The 19483-nt window shown below is 39.7% G+C and overlaps 2 protein-coding genes across 25 annotated transcripts in view; one reads left to right on the top strand and one right to left on the bottom strand.

Annotated features, from left to right (window-relative positions):
- TRIL (TLR4 interactor with leucine rich repeats) overlaps window positions 1-19483 on the top strand; it is a 136587-nt gene that overhangs the window by 96779 nt on the left and 20325 nt on the right. For 11 of the 17 annotated variants that reach the window (XM_059933683.1, XM_059933690.1, XM_059933679.1 and 8 more), the window contains 2 exons: window positions 6226-6329; window positions 9164-9265. The gene's annotated coding sequence lies outside the window, so the exon portion shown is untranslated. Of the gene's footprint in view, window positions 1-6225; window positions 6330-7827; window positions 7887-8395; window positions 8861-9163; window positions 9266-19483 lie in introns of those variants that run through there. The other 6 variants (XM_059933681.1, XM_059933682.1, XM_059933684.1 and 3 more) reach the window with 6 other exon arrangements.
- The window catches only part of CREB5 (cAMP responsive element binding protein 5), a 404519-nt gene continuing 395991 nt past the window's right edge, over window positions 10956-19483 (bottom strand). For 6 of the 8 annotated variants that reach the window (XM_059933702.1, XM_059933698.1, XM_059933699.1 and 3 more), the window contains 2 exons: window positions 13738-13846; window positions 10956-12845 (listed from right to left, as the gene is read on the bottom strand). In XM_059933702.1, coding sequence (XP_059789685.1) covers window positions 12682-12845; window positions 13738-13846 — 273 coding nt within the window. In that variant the 3' untranslated portion in view covers window positions 10956-12681. Of the gene's footprint in view, window positions 12846-12973; window positions 13182-13737; window positions 13847-19483 lie in introns of those variants that run through there. The other 2 variants (XM_059933704.1, XM_059933705.1) reach the window with 2 other exon arrangements.

Consider the following 19483-nt stretch of genomic DNA (forward strand, 5'->3'; position numbering starts at 1 on the left):
TCAAGTCCTTGATCGTCATCACAATTTTTGCTCACACAAAATTGGTGACTAAAAAAAAAAATCAGAACCATGTTTACAACCATTCAAAATTGTAAGAGTTGAAAAGGTTTTTTCCCAAGTCTAATGTTTCTTTGACAAGTATTAAAATTTTATGTGATAATGTGAATGTATTTCAAATCCAGTAAAACTTTTCATATCAAGTATCTAAAGATCATGATGAAGTTCTAATCTTCAGAATGTGTAGTCAGCCTGCTGGTAGGTTGGATGTTACTAAAATGGTACATCAATTGCCCAGGGACAGAAGTTCCTGATAGAGGTAAAGGCTGAGATTGGGGGTAGCCAACCAGAGTGGGGCCTACCAGAAGCCCCTATTTGACCTCCCTGATCGATCCCCAACCCCTAATGACCACACCTTGGGCTATGCAAACTCCTCCTTAGATGCCTGATATAGGTGTCTGTTAGAAACTCCTTGTCCCTTAGAAACTCCTCCAGCAGCCCCAGGCCTCTCGTCCCTGTGCACCATTGCAGACTCTGCAGCTGGCTTCTCCAGTACGTGCCCGGGGGGGCAGCACCTCTGCAGCCGTGCTCACCTGTTGTCAGCAAGTACCAGATACTACTCCCTGTGCTCACCCCCTGAAGGTACAACAGAGCGTGTCATTGGACACCACCCTTCTCAGCCCACCCTGCAAGGAGTTCTGGAAGACCATGCTAATAGCCAAAGACAACCAGCCAGCAGGCTTCTGCTATACCAAGAAATGAGGGGAACAGTTTTATGTGGCTTAACTGTAACCCATAGGCCTTATTCGACACAGGGCACTAGTTGGGAAGCTTGGGTCCAAGCAAGCATGATGATCTGGTTCCCCACTGTTGCAGCCTCTTTGAAAGCTAAGAGAGGCTAAACGACCTAGTTCTGGTCAATGATACACAACTGGGTTGACCAGGGATAGGAGTAGTTCAGGGACAGGTTTTGTTTTCCAAGTAAAAGAGAACAAAAACGAATGTGTCTGGTACTGATCCTCCCCCAATCCTTTCTCCCTGGAGTGGGGATGTGCTCTAGAGCTTCAGCAGCCATCTTGTGACTAAGAAGTGAGAGAGGTATCAGAGAGAGGCCAGGAGTACTGCAGAGCTGCTGGTGCTGACCTCATTCAGTTTCCAGATTAATGCCAAGAGCCCTATCTTCAGATTTCCTATTATGTCAGAAAAATAAATCCCTATTTGTTTAAGCCACTGGAAGTTGAGTTGTCTGTTACTTGTAGTGAAAAGTATTACTTACATGTTTATATTACTGTGTCTATAAGGACCCATAGAGAATGAAGGACATTAGCGTTCTTTATCCATTCAACAAAATATTGAAAACAATTCCATCCTCGGCAAGTATAATGCTAGTTTTGCAAACATTCCTTAAGAAGAAGAACTTAAACCTGACATGTTATCTGTGAAATAGATGGTGTGGATATCCTTCGGTACCTGCGGCTTGTAGGTGTAGGGAGCCACTTCAAACACATGTTCAAGTGTGGCAACGCCCTGGTGTGTGGAGTGAGAATAAGCTGCGTCTGCTTGCGACGGCTGGGAATGTTGCATTTCCTTTCCTGTGTTGGTGCGGCAGAGTCTTAAAGGGCTGGAGAAGCCCTTCAAGTGGTTTCCCATGGCAGCGTTGGGGAGAGAGCAGTTACTAGACCTCTCTTGCCTCCAAGAAACTCACCTAGCTTAAGTGAAAGGAGAGATTTATCCAAAGGACCTTGGGCTATTTTATGGTAAAACCATGCGATGGGGAGGGACATGGTTACAGTGAGCCGTTAAGGACTACGTCAACAGGAAATGACCATCACCAGAGTTCTCTTTCTGCCTCTTGCTTCTGCTTCTGCTGTTCTGGCTTTATTTCTCTCTCTTGCTACAGACTAGTTCCCTTACCGGGCAGGAACTTAGCTCCTGGTAGCTCCCAAGTTTACATCTTTTAGATTCAGCTACCAGAGAGAGGCTGACTCTCTAGGTCCCTGTCCCTATATCCAGTTACTGGGGCTCATTGTTCATTGGGAGCCAGGGGCAGAGTATTAGACTGAGAAGCTATGGCCAGAGGGCTGGGCCATCCATCTCCTGCCAGAGGCAGGTGGACGGAGTAAGGGGAAGAGAAGTTTCCAGAAAAGGGTATGGTAGCAGTACTGGGCAGAGTTCCTTATGTAGCCACCACAGAAATAATTCCCACTTCACTCTGTGTATTTATACTGACAAAGGATACAAGTAAGGAGAAGACAGCTGTGTTGGTTTAAGGTCATGTAGGAAATCAGTAGACAATTTAGAATGAAAATGAAGAACTATTCATTCTTACTCTGTCTAGGCTGTTATGTTCATTTATTCTAGCCTTTTTTTTTTTTAACATCTTTATTGGAGTATAACTGCTTTACAATGGTGTGTTAGTCTCTGCTTTATAACAAAGTGAATCAGTTATACATATACATATGTATAGCCTTCTAGCCTTCTTGGTAGCAGTTCTCATTGCTTTCTTGGAGGCTTGTTGCTAAGAGCTGCCCTATTTCCTTGTCACAAAGCCTTCTTTAGAAAGTTACTATAGTACCTGGAGGGAGTTTTGGGACAAGAGTTTCCTAACCTCATCCTGGAGACATTATGCCAACATCTTTACAAACACAAACACACTGGAATCACTTATGGAGAATATGAGAAAAATATAGCAATGATCTTTCTTGGAAACTGTAAGTGTAATCAGTCAGTTTAAAGCAAGAGAGTAGGAAGTTATTAAACATGACAAGCAAAATCTTTCTCACTCTTGTTGATGGTTAATTTTTATATTTTGGATATTATGGCCTTACAAACTGAGCCGTAATATCCAGAAAATTTCTTTGCTTTGTAAAATTAGTTTTTAATGTTTAATGAATATTCAATTTGTTTCAGTTCCAAGCTTCCAGTAACATAAGAATTTATTAGCCATTCATTCATTCAACAAACGTTTGTTAACATCTGCTCTATGCCCAGCTTTATGCTGTCTCCTCACTGCACTTTTTTCTCTTGGTATGTTTTAAGTGTTTCTATGAAGTGGTTTTAGAAATAACAACTATTTCTCTTAGCAGTCATTTTCTCCTCACTCCCTTTTTGGAAATCCTGCTCTGCCCCCAGAAGTAGGAGCTATAATTCCATGTAACCCTGCTTCCCTAGACACAGTTGATTGTACCAGGGATAAAAACCTGACCCCAGATGGTCAATCGGATTCTTTCTCCTGAGAAATTGTAACAGAAAGACAGAAACTGAGTTGGTGTTGGGTGTTAGAACTAAAAGACCATAGATATGCTGGAGGCTGAGGCTGTTATTTTGGAGCAGAAATGATGGGCCCACAGAGAAGCAATTGAGTATACAAACCAGTTTGCAGAGAGAGAAAGAGAGAGAGAGAGAGAGAGAGAGAAAGAGAGAAAGAGAAGCAGACATGGAGCAGGATGAGAAAACATCTGGCATCAGAGGCCAAGACAAACCGGAGAGATTAGCTATTTAATGACTTTCCAGAGTCATTGTCATAGTTGCCACCATACCTAGTTGGGCTCCATGACCTACCTTATACATCCTAAGAAATTCACCTTCACTCAAGCATACTTGACAGGGTTTTTCTTTCTTTTCTTTTTTTTCTTTCCCATCTGACTAAGGGATGAGCTGATGAAGGTCAAAGTCAGTGAGCTAATTTAAATAGAGAGCGCTCCATTTAAGGTAACTTGAATATAATATTAGTAGATCAAGGACTTATCCTGTGTAAATGCAATACAAGCAATCATGTTTACTCAGAACAATTTTCTTGCTGTAAGAGTATTGAGGAATTAGAATGTATTGTGAATGTAGGATCTTCCTTTTTTTATTCATTTAAGGGAACATGTAGGCAGATCTCCTTCTGAGAAAGTGCAAGTGACTTATGGGAGAACTTTTTATAGCCCATTGCATCTATGTTGTAGTAATACTGGTTTCAAGAAATTGATGGAAGATTACTGATAATTGCTGCAGTTCAGCCTCCAGTTGGTATAAGGAAATATGATGTGAGCAGAGACACAGTATCTGACAACATATAAGATGAAACTTAGTGGTTACTAAAAGTTTTATGACTTGATTTTCAGGTTTAAATATCACCATTTTCTTTTTTAAAAAATTTTATTGGGGTATAGTTGATTTACAATATTGTGTTAGTCTCAGGTGTAAATATAACCATTTTCAATAACAACAATAACAATGATAACAGTAATAGTTTTGCTAGGTTTACCAGCTAAAAGACTATTTTTCAGATGTTATCATTTATCCATCCTTTCAGCCATTTTGAAAAATCATCTACAGTTGCTAAAAGGAAGTAGCTTCTGAAGTGGGCAAATCTAAACCCAGACTCTAACTGTCTTTATATTTTTAAAATCAGTATTTTTTTCTCTTTTGCAGCTGAAATTTTCATGCTTGTTCTGCTAAAGTTGATGTTACTGCCATGGGAACAGGTCTCACAAAATGTCTTGCTTTCAATTACTTTAAAAAGGGGGCCCATTGTGCTCCAGAATTTTATGATCTCATAATGAAGATACTTAGGTCCCAAACCACAAGGCAGGTTGTCTTGCTAAAAAACTATTTTTCTTGGATAAGAAAATATGGAATGCAAAATTAAAATGTGATCCAGTAACCAACCAATAATCAACCACAATAGCAAGTGTGAGATAAAAGGATATTATGAAGCCCCAGGGACACACAGGGATGAAAGGAAGGGTAGAGATTAGAGTCGTCTATCCTCAAACTATAAATGTGGGATCATAACAATTTTTTTAACCAATAGTAATGGCTTTAAAATTGCAAATGAGTGTGGAATGGGTATTACAAAGCCTCTCTTGGGAACCATGAGTGTACTGAGTGGTCCTAATGCAAATGTAACAGATGGGATTGCCATTAGAACAGCAATCATCGCCCCATACCCCAAACTGTTGTTTCTGTCCCAATTTCAAATATCCTGTCCCAAGGTCAGGCTAGGTGTCAGATGACATGCCCTGGTACTTGGTTTTAAAATCGGACTGCTGTGGCCACAGAACCAGGTGGATGGGTTGGAGCATTCTGATAATAAAGGAGAAGGCAGAAAGGAAATAACAGATCCCCATCTTGCAGATGTTTACTGTGTGCCCATTGTGTATCCACTGTTCTAGATCTTGGGTTGCAAGGGTGAAGAAAATTGAAAATGCCCTTTCTCTTGTGGAGCTTACATTCTACTTGGGGGAGACTGACAATAAAAAAAAATAACTAAATATAAATGTTAGATGGAGGTAAATTATATAGAAAGTATAGTCTGGGCAAGGCAGATGAGAAGGAAGAGTGAGAGTGATATAATTTTTTGTAGGATAGAAAGGCTTTACTGAGAGGGAGACAGATGAGAAAGGGAGCTAGGCTGACATCTGGGGGAAGAATATTTTGGATAGAGGGAATGAACAGTGTGTGAAAAGGCTCTCTGGTGGATAGTGAGAGGATGTTTGAGGAACCTCGAAGATATTAATGGAGCTGGAGAGGTGTGAGCAGGGAAGGAAAATGGTAAGAGATGAACTCAGAATGAACAGGGTGAGGTCAGGTGGGATCTTTATAGAACTTGACAGTAAGGTATTTGGCTTTTGCTCTGAATGAGTGGAGAAGTCCTTGCAGGGTTTTAAGTAGTAGAGGAATACAGTCTGACTTCCATTTTCAAATGCTCCCTGTGGCTGCCAGTTAGAAGAGCACTGCACTAATCCAGATAAGAGATGCTGGTAGCTGGGACAGAACTGCAACAGTAAAATTGGTGATAAAGGATGGCTGGATTCTGGCCATGCTGATGGATCAGACTGAGTGTAAGAAAAAGAGGAGCATGACTAGAAAAATAATAAAAGAATAAGGAAGAGGAAGGAAGGCAGGAAGAAGAGGAAGGCGGGGGCTAATGTTTATAAGAGTGCATGCATACTGGGCTAAGCCTGTCCTTAGGACTTCTCTGGAGGTCAAACAAAGAACACCAGGATTTGACTGTCAGACTAGCCAGCATGTGATTCTTGGTTCACAGACACAACTTAAACATGAATTTACACTGGCTGTATTTCTTGACTGTTAAAATCTGCTGATCCCAAAGTCATGTGGCCAACCCATTGTGAATGCGTTAGACTCGTGGCCTTAGTTGGGAAGTTGGATAGAAGAGGCAGTGGGAGAGTAGTGATGGTCTGGGAAGGAGAAAATCTCACCTGCTTTTGTCCCTAGATGATGGTGACCCTGAAGGCCTAAGCCTTGGTTTATGAGGCATGAATAAGATCTTGTGCAGAATAGATGTCATTACCCCCAACCCAAATTTCATCATACAGAGGGTACGTATATTATTTGCATTTGAGTGCTTTATTATATTGGAATTGCAGTGATATTATTAACATTTGTACAAATGCACAAAATCTTGTCTCTTCTTGCTAGAAAGAGATGTAAAAATCTGACCTAGTTGAACAGTCTTAATGAACTCATTGTCCGTTGGTAACAATAAATGTGTTCACGATGCAACAAAAAGCTTAACATAAAATTAAACATATTAAATGCTGTTGCAAGTATTTACATGTATGTACCCCCAGTTTTTTTCTCCTTCCAATAAGGAAGGTGGTTGCTTTACAAACAGACAAACAAACACAAATGCTTTGCTGTTTACAATTACAAACAACCCCCCCGCCCCACGGAGTCCAGGACTTAAAGTGACAGCACCTTTTATGAGGACTTCCTTAGTTAACACTTACTTTGCACAGTGTTAACCTTTTTTCTCTTAGTTCTATTTTTTGGACAATATTTATATTCCAATTGTCCTAGAACACTGTATTTGAACTGAGCTATTTTTTCTGGGCCTTTTCGGAAGATCCCAAATCCCATGTCCTCTCCAGGGAGAATATTTCAAGCTTATCTTTTCTCCAAGACAAACCTCAAAGGCAGAACTCCTCTCTCTATGAGGCAGGTGTGATTTAGCAGAACATAGAAGGAAAGAGGGCGAGCAGTTCTTCTGTTCTACTGGCTGGCTGGTGGGGAAGGGTCCTTTCTCTGAAACCCCCTCCACTTCAGCATGGCTGATACCTTTCATCATGTCCTGTAGCGTCTATAGCCTTGGTATTCTAAAGGAGCAAACTAGACTCTAATGAGCTTATTGTGCATAAGATTTTAATGATGTATTTAAAGCTAATTTATTCAGGTTCCACATTCTCAGTCCTGAGGCTAAAATGATTCTGTTAAAAAAAAAAATCCTATAAAGTTCTATAAAATGAAACACAATGCAAGAAAATCTTCAATGGCTTAAGAAGAGCTTTCTAAATCCTGGCTTCTAATGAGCTAGATATTGTAAGTTGGTCTAAATATAACAGCTGACAATTATTGATCTCCCTCTGATGATAAGCTTGGAAAGGTATCAGAGTGCCACTTAAGAATATTAATCTCTTAAGAAATGCTGGCAATTTGGCCTTACCCCCCCTCTTCAACTTGTGGTTAAATAGCTTTTTTTAAAAAATAGACAATTTATAAGGAAAAAAATATATAAACACTCTTCAAGCAATTTGGCTATAAGCATTACATCACTGAAAAACTCCACAAGAAATAGTAAAATATTTTGAACGGACATACACTTTTTCATTTTCACAACATGATGAGCTGGGTTGTTTTTTTTTTTTTTTCTTTGTTTTGGTATTGGATTTTACTTGTAAGTTTATTGCTTCAGTGTCTTCTTGTCCTTTCTTAGATTATAATTGTAAAATAGAGGTGCTGTCCCTAATTATGGTACAAGGCAACATTGTATTTTTGAGACCTAGGAATGAAATAGTTAGGGTCACCGTTTTTTTTCAGCAGCCCAGAGAGACGATGGCGAGGACGACAGTCTGATGTGCATGGTGATGCACAAAAGAGTAAGTCGCCTGGCTCATTCAGCACACTTTGGTTGGAGGATAAGAGAGAAAACTGTTGAGTGTAGCATAGCTGCTCCCTCACATCTGTTGCATAACATTTGTTAAAAACATGCTATGAATAAAGGGAGAAAGAGTATAAACTGGCTCTTCTCCTTGGCATTCTCATAGCAGGCTTCATCTAGGTTGATGTGAGCAACGCGTCTTGGCTATGCTACTGGTGAATGCACGCAAATGTACCTGGTGCAAATATTCCGTAAAGTATTTTAAATGATGCAGCTCAGAGCCTAAGAGGAAGCGTGGGGGACCTGGGAAGGGGAGGGTGAAGGCAAGTTTCAGGACAGGGAGGAGGTCTGAAAGAGAACAAGAGAAACTGACGGGGATTACAAATGCTAAAGTGCAATTTTAAAATATAAATTATTTTAAAAGCAAAGAGAGATTCTAAATTGCTACTGTTCGCATAGGCACGATTTTATTCCAATTTAAACGGGTTATTTCCTTTCCCTTCTCAGATATACTGCATAATGGAACTTGAATGGCTTAAAGCTACTGCGCACGGTTTGGGAAGGGGCGAGAAGAGCACTAAGGAAGCTGAATAGTGCAAGGCATTCTGGGAAGCTGGGGTGCGGCGGGGAGCAGCAGAGATGAAGCTGTTTTTACACTTTTACAAGAGAGCTGTTCCAGTTATAGTTACCGATTCCCTTTAGCTGAACTCTGCTCCCGAAAGGAAAGAGCTTACTTTCAAAATGAAAAAAGAAATAGATGATTTAAAACTGTTCCGAACATAGATTAAAAAATAACTCACAGAGCAATACAAATCCTTGGAATTTCTATGCACAGAGGTCTAAACAAACATTTCCACCAAATGATGGAGAATAGCCATTTGAAACCCTGTAAAATGAAGATACACACAACTAGGGTAGTTTATTATGAACTAATCCTTTAAAAACAAGTAGATCCTACAGAAGAATATTGTTCAAATGGAATGTTTAAAAATAACATTTATTAATAAATATCTTATAAAATTCTAAATTAATAGATTCCTGTTCAAATTTTGCTTTGGTCCTTGAATTCCACTGTATACACACATACATACATATATATTTTCTTAGATGGTTTTTTATTAACCAGAAAGAAGCACATTCTATCCTAACTGGATGGCTAGGTTTATAGCAGTTACAGATGCTTAAAACCCCCCAGCCAAAGGCTGGTCTTTTATGGCAGCTGGTTGATTTTAATGACAAGCTCAACTAACACACGACAATTTTCTGAACTCACAGACCACAGCCACCTGCACATTCACCACGGATGCCCCTCTATTCGGAACATGCACTGCACTTGATTTCATGGGACTGACAGTCTCCAAAGAGCAACTGCTCCAAGTAAGTCACCCTAATGATAAGGCATGCAGTGACAGTACACAAATTGCTCGTCCCCATGGGCCGTGTTACGACTGTGACCGGCAAACACTGATGTGGAGATAGGAGAGGGCTGAGGGGAAGGGTAAAGGGAAAACATCCGACCTCACGCCAGGCGTTAAAACGAGTCCATTCATGTACAGGGAGGATTTTCACTCTACCTGTCCTGGCATATGTTGAGAAATGTCTTAAGGAGAAACAATTAAGATGGGACTGCCTCAGTGTAGGTAAGGACTGACCTGGTAGAAACGCTATCAGGTGTCCCTATCTTGGCTGCTAATTCCTGTCACAGGAGGCAGGGGAGGCGCTGTGGAAGTTTCCAGGCAGGTTGGCAGTGACTTCAGAAGCAGATCCTGCTGATAAAAACCCACCTGTGAACGAGGAGAGGCAGTGCTGCGCTGCGGGCCCTCCCTCCCTCCTCAGGATGGGTGCTCTGAAGGTCATTGCAACTGATCTGTGACCATATGGATGGATGACCCAGTAGCTGGGTGGGAGAGGAGAACGGGGCAGAATGTTTCCCCAGATTGGCAACAAGTGTGGGACAAGAAGGAGAGATTTTTCAGGCAGACCGATTATTCTACGGTCTGGTGAAAGCTAGGCCTTCAAGTGAAATACTTAATATTGATAAGTTGAGTGTTGGATTTGACCAATGAGCCTTTCTGTTCAGGATTTCAAGAAGCTCTGACAACGTGCTGGCATCCTCCATTTACTGTATTTCCACACTGCTAATGAACATACCTAAAGGCCCTGAGTATAATAAGAAGATAGTTTATTCTAATTATACGTTGAGGCCCGTTTGCTCACCTGTGTGTGGTGGTTTGCCTTCTTAGCATAAAAAAACAGACATAATTGAGCTATACATAATGCACGTCAGTCAAACCGTCAAGCTGCTGAATTAAGAAAACTCAGGCAAGTTCTTAACTGCAGAGGCTTTCGGTTTAACAACTAAATATTTCAATTAAGAGGTGGAACAGAAGTAAAGTAAACCATAATTTTAGTGACAGCCCACTCCTTGGACATTCTGATATCACCAGTGGATTTTTTTAAAATCCATTTCATTAAGTGCTATGCATGCAGTAAAGAAAGAAAATATTTTTCACTTAAAGCAAAACAAAAATAAAAAAAAAATTTAAAAATTTAAAAACCCAAACAAATATTTCAATGAGCTCTTTCTCCTTTTTAGGGGGACACATAAATGGTCCTAGGAAGGAGTTTAGAAAAAATTATTTTTGATTTCAAAATAGAGACAAGAATGTTAACTGCTTTTTTAGCTAAATCTTAAACTTCTTAGGAAGCCAGTTAGGTTAAACCATTCAGCTATGACAGCTGGGATTCAAAACAAAACAAAACAACTGAATTCAGTATTTAAAATACTTAAAAATGATATGTTTGTCTAAAATATAATAGAAAATCCTTTTCTTGTTTGCATTTTTTTCTTTTTTCCCTTTTTGTTTTTTTTTTTTTTTGCTTTTGCTTTTGTTTTGATTTTTTAGATCATATATCCAAGTTATGAGTTTCCCTGGAAACTCAAAACTTTCTTTTTGAAAGCACTGCATACATGAAAAGATTGTTGATAAATACTGATTTAAAAAGTAAGTTATTAGATAAAACTGAAACTAGTTATAAAAACCATGCTTCATGACCCTTATATTTTCTTTTTTTCTCCAAAATAGATTCTTACACTATACTGAGAGAAAAAAAAACACATCCTTCCCTTTTCCGAACTCTTATAAAAGCTACACCTTTTGTAAAATACTATTTTTTTATATCCCATTATCTCTCTCTCTCTCTCTCTCTCTCTCACACACACACACACACACACACACACACACACACACACACACACACACTCATGTTTGGAGGTCAAGCTTTCAAATGGAGATGAAACACCAGCACCTGCCTAGACCACTAGAGAAGAACATTAGCCCCAGTTATTTGTGAGATGTGATATTAAAACCTTAGCACAGTAGAATGGCTTGTTTCAAGGAGGCACAACTGTGGTTCGGACTGTCTGCTTTCTATAATGGGCAAGTCCAGGAAAGTTGCTGAAAGTATAAATCAGAATTATTCAGAAGAGTGGAGTAGCCATATCCAGGGGATACTTTGAGCAGCCAGAGTGCTTTAAATGCTGTGGGAGGGCTGAAAGCACCTCTGTGGAAACATTAGGTTTTCTTTCTCTCTCTATTGCTCCAGTAGTTTGTCTACTTTCACCCACCAGAACAGCAAAGACGGTTCCATTGCTTAAGAAAAAAATAATAATATATCTTAGGCTATTAGCAGCTAATGATTGAACAATGTAATCTGTGTAGTGAATAGAGCCCTTCTGAATTATTATATAGTACATGGATTTTCAACGTTATAGACAGGCCATATAAAACCAGTTGTAATTCGAGGGTATGATATTCTAGCCCTGCATCATAATTTGGACTTTCACAATTGAGGCTTATAAAGCTCCCTTCCCTAGTGTCTCCACAGCTGGCATTCAACAGTGCTTCACCTACAGCTAAGCCACCTTTTATTTGCTCTGATCATTAAAAACATTAAACCAGGCACATTAAACATCTCCCAGTTACTATTTTGTAAAAAGCAAGAGTTGAATGGGTCAGGGGCAAGGGAAGCCATGGCTAGGTCCACATTAGCTTTTTTTTTTTTCCTTTAAACATTATTTTCTTCTTTACATGCAACGTTAAAGGGGAAAAAATAAAACAGAAGGAAGTAAAAATAAAGAGTCAATAGGGAGCCCAGATAAAAGTGGAAATGGAAAGGAAAATTGGGCATTCAAGGAAGTGGACCAAGAGTAGAAGGAGAGGTGGTGAGATGCTTGCTGATTTTATTTGGACATCAATGGAGCTTATACTTTTTTTATAGTAAGAGAAACAGGGTTGTGGAAAAGGCTCTCCATTTATCTGGGATTCTGGTGACATCATAGCGCCAACTCAACATAAGCTACGACATCATCAGACTTCTCCCCCAGTTGCCTTGCAGTCTGTATACTGGACATCTAGGTACGCCTCATTTTGGCTAAAAGCTGTGGTTTAACAAGATTCAACGTTTCAGGCAAAGGGTTGGACTGATAAGAATGAAACCATGACTATATACAGAAAGAGTTCAGTTTATAAACAAGTAACTGGTACCAGAAAATTGGAGAAAAGCACCAAAGCATTTCCCAAGCTGATAGATTATTAATTGCATAACTCCCTTTTTTGCTTATATAACTAAGTATAAAAGACAACATTTCCATAATAACTATAAAAATGAAAGCCAGTCTTTGAAGGGCTGAGGAGTCTTCCAGGTCTGAGTTAATTCTAAAAATGCCCTTAAAACAAAGGACGCAGGATATGCGACAGCTCTCCTTGGAGGCAAGGTCTGACCCTCGGATTTTAGAGAATCGGATTCAGGTCTGTTCTGTGAGTGGTGAGCTGACTGAGGGTGGAGCTTCCTACCACCTCGCTGACGGCCGAGGAAGTGGTGATGGTGTTATGCTGGATGACCTGCTGCTGAGAGCACGTGGGGACGGGGCTTGCAGGAGGGCTACTCTCTGGACCTAGGAAAAAGCACACACACACACACACACCAATATAGCTCTTTCCTGGGTGGACTTGGAGACTACTCAAAAAATATTGCTAGATGCTTGCTAGAAATAGGAGCGTTTCACACATTTTCTCCTGGAGGTTAATTTCAAAACTTTATTTTAAAGTCACAAAGCTATGCCTTCCCAGTTTATAGCTACAAGCAAAGCCATGCTTTCTAGATCAGCAACATGAGTTGATGTGTTTGAGTCGTGGCATGTGAAGTCCCCATCTTGTCTTTTCAAAGAGCCATCCATATATCAAATGTGGAAAAATACTCACATGTGGTGGGAGAATCTGTGTTGCTCAATCTAAAAAATTATTTGAAAAGAAATTGACCTTCAGCCATGAATCCCCGCTTCTTCCGCCATCCCCTACTCAATTAGCATTGAACCTATTGACATTCCAGGTGCAGATATTGGGATCTAGAAAAACAGATCCACTTTACATATTGGTAAACTGAGACAAGGTCACTAGCTTTTCAGCCCGGTGAATACCATGTAGCATATCCTGAGGCATTGGATATAATTCACCCAAAGCCTGTTTCCCAGCCCATAAAAGACTGCTAGCCCACCAGTAATTGGGCTCCTACTGGCTGCAGAATTGGAATTTGGTGGGATTTTACAACGTGAAATGCCAGGGAACGTCTAGCCAGAAATTATTAGGAGGTGGCGGGCATGGTGATAAATGGGGTCAGAAAAGAAGGGTTCCCTCTGGTGCAGTAGTCTGGCAGCCACTCAAGAATTCTAGCATGATATCCACCTGGGTGTGCAGTCTATGCTTTACTTTTGTTCTTTCAATAAATCCAATGAGAAATTGGTGGCAAAAAACTGGACACTAAAAAAAGCAAAAAAGTCAATGACTTACTTAGATATCCTTGTGATTCTTTCTGCATGGCTGTTATGGGGCAGTCTTTATGCGTTAACAACAGCTGTTTCAGCTGTGCCACCTCGTTTTTCAACATGGACACTTCATTCTGGAAAGAGATGGATCCAAGTCATGTTAAGAAGACCAGAGAATACAAACCCAAGGCCCCGTGCACTTTCAACAATGTAACTGGCACACTTCTTTTCTGTTATGTCTGAATGACATTAATAATATTATTTAACAGGATTCACCTGAAAATTTGTAGCTTGCCTTTGATTTGGCCCTCAGGTTTACCAGGGGCTTTCTGAAGAGACTAGGTTTTAACTCAAGAGCTTAATCCTATTAAAAGTTACTTAGGTGGGACCCTCCATTCTACACAGATTGGGTGACTCTAGGCAGGTAACATAACCCAGCTAAGCTCCAGCAACCTTGGATGGGAATGAAAATAGTACAAAGTTCTTTGAGTTGTTGTGAGGATTAAATGACGTAATAGACGCAAAGCATGCAGAACAATGCCTAGCACAAACTAAGCACTCAATAAAGTTAGCTCTCATAATAATTCTCTTCACGCTGTCTTTTTTTTTTTTTAAAGATTTCTTTTTTTTTTGACATGGACCATGTTTTTTCAAAGTCTTTATTGAAATTTGTTACAATACTGCTTCTGTTTTATATTTTGGTTTTTTGGCTGCGAGGCATGTGGGATCTTAGCTCCCCGACCAGGGATCGAACCCACACCCCCTGCACTGGAAGGCAAAGTCTTAACCACTGGACCGCCAGGGAAGTCCCCATGCTATCTTACAGCCTCAGGTTTGACACTGATCACGAATAGAAGGTGAACGTGAGGCACTGGGAGGAACTGTGTGGCAGGATGAGTGGCTTCAAACTGAAATGCCCTCAGAATAAGCCGATTTCCCAAAAGAAGTTCTTCATGGGCTACAGTTCAACAGAGCACGTCCTTCTGCCTGATGCCACTTAGGAGGACGCATGGAAGCATACGGAGCAAATGTTGGTCCTCTGCTGGTGGGATCAGGTCAGCCCAGGGAGGCCAAGGGCAATAGAGTTTAGGGCCATGATTGAGTTAATTTGATTGGTTCATTAACTAATTTGGCTAATTTCAGTCTATAAACTTTTTCCCTCCTCAATATCAGGGTGTTGTGGATTTACTTAGATAAGTGCCACAAATCTCCACTTTATGTAGTAATTCACAAAGATAGGTTCATAGTTTGTGGAATAATGTACTTGGCACCATCGTCTACAGATACAGTTGACCCTTGAACAACACGGGTCTGAACTGTGCGGGTCCACTTCTATGCAGATTTTTTCAATAGATAACAATACTGCATGATTAGCAGTTGACTGAATCTGAGGATGCAGAACCACGGATACAGAGGGCTGACGATGGGATTTGAGCACAAGCGGATTACGGGATCTGAGGCCAGTCTTGGAACCAATCCCCGCTGATATTGAGGGACAACTGTATAAATGTAGAACAGATGGTTCCAAGGTGCTGCCCCTTGATAAAAGTAAACTGTAAACGTAGCACTACCTCAAATAAGCCATTTTACAGTTGTGATAAATAATACCCTCTCTCTGGCCAGTGTTCATTTGTGGCTGCCACGCAATTCTGCTCCACATTGGAGGAGATGTTTCAAAAGCATGCACACAGAAAAAGGTGTTTTAACATTTCTGTCATTAAGTTGTATCTACACTTTCAGTATGAACTTGGCTTTTCAGGCGTGTATTTATCACCTAGAAAAGTAAGTTTGGGATTCTGAAGTTAATTAAAAAAATTATTTTGGAAAATTGTTTCAAAGAATACCTCCTAATTCCAAATTCATTGGCAAAATACATTATAAGCAATCAAATGTTGAGTAGCATGAATAAAAAAATAATAAAAATCTCATCTACAAGGCTTTTATGCCTATCTGACGAAAGGGGGGAGGGATAAGTTAGGAGATTGGGATTAACATATATGCACTACTATATATGAAATAGATAACTAATAAGGACCTACTGTATAGCACAGGGAACTCTACTCAATATTCTGAAATAACCTATATGGGAAAAGAATCTAATAAAGATTCTTTTGGGTATGTGTATATGTATAACTGATTCACTTTGCTGTACACCTGAAACTAACACAACATTGTAAATCAACTATACTCCAATAAAAATTTTTTTAAAATGCCTGAGAAATTAGCACTAATGATGAATAAATCACTTAATTTCACAGGAAAATTGCTCTTAAATTTGAGAACATTCAGGAAGGTGAACTGCACCTCCCACCTCCAAATGAGTGTGGTTGATAAGGGGCCCTATCAAAGCTGAAAGTGACCCTTGTCAATTTGGGGGTCAGTGGGACAAGTTTATTTATAGGACAATTTATTTTAGCCTTAAACACTATTTTTTTCTCTAATTTTATGCCCATTTAAATTCAGATAGCCATCCTTCCTTTTCCCAGCTCCCCCTCTGCTTAAAATAGCCTGTGTAAAAAGAAAGTTACTTTTAGACCATTAAATAGAAGGCAGCCCCTGGTTAAAAACAAAACAAACAGACAAAAACAGAACAGAAAAAGGAGAAAAAGAAAACTAAGATGTTTGAATGTATACATATCTGGCCTCAAAATGAAATGTGATATGATTTGTATTTGGACTATAGAGATAACACTTTTCTGAAATCACAACTGCTAGACACCTGGACCCTAAGGGGAAACTGTCAGTTGCAGATAATGCAGACAATGGTTCTAAGAAAGTGGAGTCAAGCTCCAATCCTTAGTGAATCCAGCCATACTTTTCTTCCATGATCTAGGAAACAAATGAGGAAAGCATTTAAAATAAAACAGAACAGGATTCTGTTGCTTTCTTGTACTTCTGGAAGAAAAGAAAAATCTCACTTGGCGGCTGCCTTGGAGGGGATGATTTTAGTCTCCATTTCTTCCTCCTCTGTGTCCTCGGCAGTCACACCTTTTCTAGGCAGTCTTCCATCCCCCAGACTCAAAGTGTACATTGCCCCTTCCTTAAAAAAAACACTTTGAAATCCGTTCTTCGGGTTCCTACAATTGCAAGGAGCTAGCTGCCTACAATACTCGGCATATCCCAAACCATTTCAGGATAAACCTTTTGCTTTCATGAGAGGCCACAATAAAACAGCACCAGTCACCACAACAAACAGTGTATGTGGTGTCCTGGCCTATAGCCAAAGCCCCATAGAAAATAGATGATTTTGGTGGCATTTTTTGTCTGTGGACAGCAAAGCACTTTATTAATAAACCAATACATGGTAAGTATAGAAACTGAGGACCTGGGAGTTGTGAGGGTCTGTAAAAATGTAGGAACTTGGAGAGCACTGCAACAAATGACCATCATTTAAAGATATATGTGAATATGGACATATTTCTTAATGTAATATATTAGTAATTATGTTATTTAGCTATGTTAGGGTTGGAAAATGAATGCCAATTAATATTCTCCATAGACAAGAACAATTAGCCTCCCTCTTGCTTAGATCATGCACACATAAGTACGATACTGATAAGGACTAAATAAAAGTCTAATGGCCACAGAAGCAACAGAAATTCATGGGGCAGCTTCCAGCAGAAAAAGGAACTCTCAAATGAGAGTTGAGAATAATCGAGTTTGGCTCCCCAAATTGCCATACCAACCTAGTGTAAAACAACGTGGTTGGACTAGTTTTCTAGTTACTTCCTGCAAGATCGTTTTTTATTCTATGAATTGCCTTCTATTGAGAATGCTAATTACCTAATAATCTAATGAAGGTCTCCATCTTGATTTTTTAGTCACTAGTTAATTGCTTTTGGTATTCTCAAATGGGCTTATATATCAAGTCTTATATTTCCTAAGGGAGCCAGTCCTAGCACCTCCTGTACTTCCAAATCTTATCAGGGCAGATTCCAAAGCAACATTTACCGTTTCACTTTTGTGCAAAATTTCAAGTCCATGTACATGTCCATATTGTGAGAATCTACAGAGCCTTCATCAGATTCCATAAGGGAGCATTTGGGTTAAAAACAGTCAAGAATCTCTGCCCTAGAGGAAGCGGACTGAATCATGTGTGCTGTGCACATGCATAAACATTCCATATTGATAGGTACTGATAGATATCATTCCATATTGATAGACCGACTGATGTAGGAAATGCACAAATACTAGACTATATTTTAAATAAAAATCCTTTTCAAGATAACATTAATAGAAATCACCTTGAATACATTCTGGAAGAGAAGAACCAGACAGCAAATATTTCAAAATGCATGAAAGAAATCAAAAGTGGCCTGCAGTTCTAGTAGGGAAATAATAACCAGGACTTCTGGAGACATTTTCTTATTCTGAATTACCTTGCATTATGAATTGATGCAAATCACCGTTTTTTTTTTACTCCCTTGTGTAGGTTGTAATAATAACTATAGGTCTTCATATAGAAGCACTTTGCAAAAGCAAAGTATTAATAATAAGTATTGATTCTCTTGCTGAAATCAGCTCTTCATTCTTTTCTTTTTTCTAAACTAGTTTGGGTTTGCTACTCCTAAAAGTTTAGCCATTTAAATAGGGACTGTAAGAATATAGATGTAGTTGTTAGATTAATCTGTTCTTAAACCCATAACGTTGACTTGGGATGAAGTAGCACCCCTATATAGACACTCAACACTGTAATAACATACTTTAAACAAGCACTCCAAGAAGTCCCTAATAGCTACATTTTCAGTTTTTAGCTTTGGGGGATGTCATTTTGTTAATATGACAAACTCCAAATGCTTTTTGATGCAAGCAGTAGTCCATGCCAAAAAAATAATTATCAAAATGAGCCCTGCCACATAGCCCCTCCCCTATTTTTTTTTTTTTTTTTCTTGTAGATTAACTGAGGCCAGGTTTGGTTCATTCTAAAACAAAGGACTTTCAATTTGTACAGCAACAGTTCCCATCTGGCCTATTCTCTTGCCAAGTCCTAAACCTGAGCTCGTGTGTCTAAAATTTCAGCAGCGACTTAGGCCATGTGTCTTTGCACTGAAAAAGAAAAGCAATTATTTTCGTCGGCGACCAGACGATTTCCATATCATCTATTGAACGCAAACAATCCACTGAGCACCACATTAGCAGTTGATGAATTTAGAGCTGATCTCAGCCACTCTGTCAGTGAAAAGAATGTGGATTCCTTCATAGTTGAAGAACTTTCTAGAATGAAAGATCGCAGAGCAGTGGGTTAGGTCAAGAGAAGACTCGCTTGGGTCTTCATCCTACTACTTGCTGGTTGTGTGACTTTCAGGAAGACTCCTCATGTCCCCCGAGACTCAGTTTCTCCCAAATAAAATGTCAGATTGGGTGGTTTCTAATATTTCCCCCAATTCCTATACCTGTGTTGACCTCTTGGGTAGAGGTTTGTTGTGAGATGAGGAAATGAAGTCTGGGAGTTTGATTTTGTTTTCTCAGGTCTGATTTTTCCACTCTGAAGCTCTGCAGCCTAACTAGAAGATTTATGCTGGAAAACAACTCAAAAGTGGCAGCTGGCCATCCAGACCTTGGATATTCCTTTTGGCGGGAGTTTGTTTGTGTAGCACCTTCCATTTCTGTTTACTTAAAATTTGGCTCACTGGACCAGCCTCAAGAGAGACAACTTTTTCTTTTGACAAAGGTCCAGTGAGAGGGAAAGGGTCATTCAAAGGTAGCAGAATCTGCATATCCTCTCCAGCATCACGTGGCGTGATGCAGAGCACTCGGCCTCACAGAAAACA

Source organism: Balaenoptera ricei, chromosome 9 (genome assembly GCF_028023285.1).
Source record: "Balaenoptera ricei isolate mBalRic1 chromosome 9, mBalRic1.hap2, whole genome shotgun sequence".
In the NCBI taxonomy this organism is placed as follows: Eukaryota; Metazoa; Chordata; class Mammalia; order Artiodactyla; family Balaenopteridae; genus Balaenoptera; species Balaenoptera ricei.